General features: G+C 43.9%; 1 protein-coding gene across 1 annotated transcript in view; it reads left to right on the forward strand.

Moving 5' to 3' along the window:
• The window catches only part of FARS2 (phenylalanyl-tRNA synthetase 2, mitochondrial), a 190,507-nt gene extending 184,782 nt beyond the window's left edge, over positions 1–5,725 (forward strand). The window contains exon 8 of the mRNA XM_033154506.1: positions 5,411–5,725. Within this exon, the coding sequence (XP_033010397.1) occupies positions 5,411–5,549 (139 nt within the window). The 3' untranslated portion in view covers positions 5,550–5,725. The remainder of the gene's footprint in view (positions 1–5,410) is intronic.
• Positions 5,726–6,000: the final 275 nt, after the last annotated feature.

A 6,000-nucleotide genomic window follows, 5' to 3' on the forward strand; every position in this document is an offset into this window, starting at 1 on the left:
GAAATTATGATACAAACCTACAAAACTGTTTGCCAGGGCAAAAGTGGTGTAAGTTTACTCCTCTTTTCTACGTTATCTTCAACTCACAGGACTGAAAATCTGTCTCCAGCCTTGTTGTTGTTGTTGCTGCTGCTGTTTTTTTATTCTCATTTTACATCTCTGTTATATAATCAACAACAACAACAACAACATTATAGCACCCTTGCAATAGCAATTCACACACAATAATGGCCGACCTTTCTATAAATAGGAATATACATGAAAATCAGTTATCATGAAGTCCGTATGCTAGTATAATCCCTCGGGGCTGGTTTCTACTTTCAGATGTGGAATCAAGCTCCACTAGTCTCTAGCAAAAGAGTCCTTATGTTTTATTCCTCTTGCCTGTTGTAACTTGTATGTAAGCTTTTCAGTGAGGTCTATACGTCTTACTCTTCTATACCAAGTTTTTAAAGTACCCTCTTTAAGGTCCTGCCAGAAGTTGGTGATGACCATAATGGATCCTAAACCCCTTCAGCTCAATCTCATGATTTAGCAACCAGGCATAGAACATTATTTTAAAGGCTTTTTCCCCATCGGCAAGGCTTAGACAGAGCAACAGCCCTCCACTGCCAAACAGGGTTTTGAATGGGGTGTTACTTTTCAGCAGCTTACAGGAGTGGCAGCTTGGCCTTGGGGCCGTGGGTGCCTGGGGCCGTGGGTGCCATGCAGTGGGGAATTTTGTGGGCACCCAGGGCCCCAGGGATTTGGCACCAATGGCAGCTTAACATTTGCTTTATGTTAGGTTCTTGTGCATTGAGCATCACTTCCTTAATATATCAAAGTCTGTAGCATTCAAGCCGAACATCGTTGGGCTTGGATATCCAATCAGCCACCTTAATCTCACACAACAGTCCTCACAACACGTCAAAGCAGAGTTTTCTCTGTACATCTCCCACAAACTCTTTATTTCAGCCACTGTCCCCTTGCTAGGCCTGTTTCCTCCTCACCTGTCTACTCTTGGAAGGAGCACTGAGGTTACCATCCATCGGTGTGAAGGATGTCAGCTGTTCTTGCCTCATTTTAAGTCCAGGAGACTTTAAGCCCTGTGTGTGGTTGCTTAGTGGAGTCAGAGCATTAGAGGTCAAGTTGGAAGTTACCTTGTCATGACTGCGTGCTTGACAGTCCGTCTGACCACTTGTGAGCATTCCCATGCATTCCTACTAAAAGCAGCACAATCCAGCCATTAGCTAACTTCGCGGTTCCAGCATGTGAGAAGGAAAATTTCACATCAGACATCAGGAGGAGCATATGAGCGACCCGGGGCTAAAAGCAACACAGGCTGCAGAGTCCATTGGCACCTCCACTGTTTCCACTGTTTTTCATAAGCCTTTGAAGCAGAGTAATATTTCAAGAAGGCTGATCGCCGAAGAATTGATGCTTTTGAATTATGGTGCTGGAGGAGACTCTTGAGAGTCCCATGGACTGCAAGAAGATCAAACTTATCCACTCTCAAAGAAATCAGCCCTGAGTGCTCACTAGAAGGACAGATCCTGAAGTTGAGGCTCCAGTACTTTGGCCACCTCATGAGAAGAGAAGACTCCCTAGAAAAGACCCTGATGTTGGGAAAGATGGAGGGCACAAGGAGAAGGGGACGACAGAGGATGAGATGGTTGGACAGTGTTCTCGAAGCTACTAACATGAGTTTGGCCAAACTACGAGAGGCAGTGAAGGATAGGCGTGCCTGCGTGCTCTGGTCCATGGGGTCACGAAGAGTCGGACACGACTGAACGACTGAACAACAACAACAATATTTCAAGCTCCTGGGGCCAAATCCCACTCTCAGTCCAAAGGTATCCTAGACTAACACCAGTGGACACACAGCCCAACAACATTGGGGGTGTCGTCTTTCAAAAACGTCAAGAGCTTGCAAAAGCATGAAAACCTCAGTTTCAAGATCTTGCAGTCCAAACTTCCAGTAGTGCTGGGCTGTGTGTCTTACCATCTCAGGCTTCACTTACTGATGCCCTGCTGCTGTAGCAACAGCTTCCTCGCTGCCCTGTAACTTCCCACTCCATTGCTACCTAATTCTTCTCCGTTCTCCATTCTTCGTTGCTCTCTGCTTTTTCCTGTGCCTGTTTTTGGACATCCGACTCAAAGCTTGAGGCACACACTTCATCCTGTGCCATCTGGGTGCTGTATATAGTTCTACCCCATACTTTTGGCTCTTAAAAAAGGCAAGAGGAGTAAGGCTACGCTGGTTCACACACGTATATTGGTGTGGAGTGGGTTTTAATCATAGTCCCATCGACAGTGCGATGCCACACAAGCTTCAGCCATCTTGCCATGAGCTGGCTTGGAGCCAAGAACAATAATGGTCAGCTCTGAAATTTATAGCATGGTTTAAAGTAATCATCTGCACTCTGTTAGATGTGGTGGTTTTGAGAGCATAACACAGAGAGGAAATAGCCATTGTTTGTCAGCTCTAATCACTTTGCAATATTTTCCTCTAGCCTCTCTCGCATGAACGGAGAGCCCTATAATTGTTGCAGAACTAATTGAGTAAGGGATGTAGCAGTCTTCAGCGTGTGAGCAGCATGGTCCATGAGTGTCGGTGTGGTATAAATGGTTAGATCGTCGACTTGTGACCAAGGAGACCAGAGTTCAAATCCCCACTCAGCCATGAAGCTCCCGAAGTGACCTTGGACCAGTCAGTGAGTCAGTCAGTCACCATCTCTAAGCCTAGCCTGACCCACAGGGTTGTTGTGAGGATTAAATGAGGAAGGGGGGAAAACATGTGTGCCATTTTGAGCCCCTTAGAGTAAAAGCTTGGCTATAAACAAACAAACAAATGAGGTAATACTGAGGTAAATGAACTAAATAAATAAATAAATAAATAGGAAATGCTGAGGTAAATGGACTGATTAAATAAACAAATGTGGTAATACCGAGGTAAATGAACTAACTAACTAACCAACTAACTAAATAAATAAATAGGTAATACCTGAGGTAAATGGAATGACTAATGGCCTGCATAAGGGCCAAACTGGATTTGATGTTAAAGACACTCTTTGTCTCTCTGGTTTTCTCCTCTTCAAATAGCAGGGGTGGGGATAGGAAGCGGAATTGAGATTTCTTTCTTTCTTTTGTTTATTTAACTTATAAACCACTTTTAGGGGAGGAGCGGGGATGCCTCCCAAAGTGCGCATTTACAAACTGTGTATGTAATCTGGTTTAGCTCTCAGCCTCCTATGCTCATATGAACTTTAGCTGTAGACATTGCTGTCAATATATATGGAATGCTGATCATGCAATCATTCCTGCCACTATTACGCAAAATAATGTCTTTTGTTTCAGCCATTTCATTTGCTGAGAGGTGTTTTTATTTATGCTCCTTTTGGCATGAGAATCCATCAATATATCTGCGCTATGTTTCTCCCCATCGTCCCTTGTGTGGCACTCCACTGTATTTACTGTGTTTCATTACCCGAAAGCCTCAGGCTGTGGCTGAGTATGTTGTGACGCTAAGATCAATTAAAGCTTAATGAAAGGAGAAAGAGGCTGTGTGATTGCAGACCGGATGGAGTTGTCAGAAGGTGCGGTTTGGGTAAATAATGTCCTCCTTACTCAGTGTTAATCCTTAGCATTTGTTGACCTAGCAGAACTGCAGGCTCAATAGTTTTTTCTGGCTGGGTATTTCGGATCTTGACAGTGTTGCAAACTGAGTTCTCTGCAGTAGTGGCTTTCAACATTTCCAGGTAAAGCATCCACCGATTGGTGCAGCTTTCAACCACCTAAGTGGTGCATAGCTCTTTCCCTTTTTAAAAAGCTGCCTGTTTTTGTCCTCTTTAAAAGAGAAGTTGTGGGTAGCTGGGTTGACAGAAAAATTGCCTCTGTTCTAGCTTGCCTGTGCATGTGCACTACAAGCCCACATGCTTTTCTGTTCCAACCCCAGGTGCTTGTAAAGAAGCCTGGCGGACAGGAAGTGCAGTCCGAAAGGGATTATTGTGGGATCAGTGTTTGTTTGTTTGTTTGTTTGTTTGCTTGCTTGTTTGCTTGCTTGCTTGTTTAATACCTGCCCTTCACCCTAAGGTAATAGGTGGGTGGGTAATAAATATCCCTCCCACCCCCCAACCCCAAGAAACCCATACAGAAATTTAATATTTAGTTACTACTACAGAACAACACTGCATAATACGACTGTGTGTTACCAGTCTAAATACATTACCAAGCACGTGCTTGTTCATTTTTTTTAAGTCAATCAATTTGCATGATTGGACATTTATTTTAGGATTCAGGCAGGACAGCTGTGTTACAACAAACAGAAAAAGAGCCTTGTAGCACGGTTAAGACAAACAGATTTATTGGGGCCTAAGCTTGCATTCACAGTGTTCTCGAAGCGACTGGCATGAGTTTGGCCAAACTGCGGGAGGCAGTGGAGGATAGGCGTGCCTGGCGTGCTCTGGTCCATGGGGTCACGAAGAGTCGGACACGACTGAACAACAACAAGCTTGCATTCAATGGCCTTTTGGCCTTACTGCTTACCTTCCCCAGTACCCCCTCCCACTAGGGGTGTGGGTACATACACACACACACACTGAGAATAAGACTCATACATCAAATGCAGGAGAGAGCCTTGTTGCACCATAAAGTCTAACAGATTTATTGTGGCATAAGCTTTGTGGACCAGAGACCACTTCATCACATGCATGAAGGGTTATTTTTGATTTACCTGCCACCATCAATGTACATGGTGTTTTACAGAGTAAAATAATACTCACTCTCCTTGTCTGAACCCTGTCTCCTTTGAGTGTGTGTGTGTGTGTGTGTGTGTGTGTGTGTGTGTGTTTGGTTCCCTTGTGCCCTGGGGAATGTGGATTGGTTCACTTGCTTGAGGTAAATCATTGGTTTAATAATCAGTGGGAATTTTACATATGCCTCTTTGGCTGCTAGGGTTTTCTTCACCTCCTCCCCTTCCTGACCCCCTTCTTCTTTTTAGATATTTCACAGCAGGCAGAAGATCCCAAGATGCAGTCGCAGTCCCGTTCCCCCCCCCCCCGATGATTTTAAAATTGACTTCCCTCTGGCACTTCAGCAGAGGGGCACATAAACACTGGTACGAGGTTTCAATCAATCAATCAATCAATTTATTGCATTAGCCATATGGCCATAGGTTTCAAGATGGGAAAGAATGTTAAAAGTTGAACAGGCATGATGGTTGTACCTTTGAGAAACAAGTGGGGCTACAAAACAGATTTTGCTAGTTTCTCTTCCATGTAAGTGAATTATGCATTATGCTCCATCCCTTGTATTGGCATATGTAACTAACAACGAGACAAGAAAAAGCAAGAAGTAACTGCGAGGGTGTACTCTTTCTCTCTATATTTTTATTTGATGTATAACTCTCCAACATCTGGTTCTCGTTTCCTAGGACAAAAAGGACCAGCCATTGTTACGAGATCACTTACCGCCACTTGGAAAAGACCTTGACTCAGAAGGAAGTAAACTGCATCCATAAATCCATCGAGGAATCCGCTGTACAGAAATTAGGAGTAGAGGGAAGATTTTGAGCTTTGAATTCTCCAGTTTTCTTTTATCGCTGCCCTGCCCACACTCCCTTCTGTTTGAAAGCAGTTTCTATCATGTGGGAGCTTTTGGCAATGGTTGAATTTTCAGGTAATAAAAGGTGAACAACATAACATTGCCTGAAAATATCAGTGAGTTGCTTGTTGGGTAATTTGTACGTTGTTAATCAGTTCTTGTGGTCGTGTGTTATTAAACTCTAGAACATGTGTGCTATTTCTGCATTGACAGGACGTTCCATGCACTTGGGATAGAACCTACAGACAACTATGGGTTGCTTGTGAATGTGACCCAACTGTACATTACAAGTTAGACTGCCAACAAAATGAAGGTCCTTCCCCCCCCCCTTTTTTGCAATGGAGAAAAGGATGCTTAATGGGCATGGTGCCGAGCCCTTTTTGCAGTTTTAACTATTAAGGCTGCATTCCTATGCACTAC

This window comes from Lacerta agilis, chromosome 7 (assembly GCF_009819535.1).
Source record: "Lacerta agilis isolate rLacAgi1 chromosome 7, rLacAgi1.pri, whole genome shotgun sequence".
Classification (NCBI taxonomy): Eukaryota; Metazoa; Chordata; class Lepidosauria; order Squamata; family Lacertidae; genus Lacerta; species Lacerta agilis.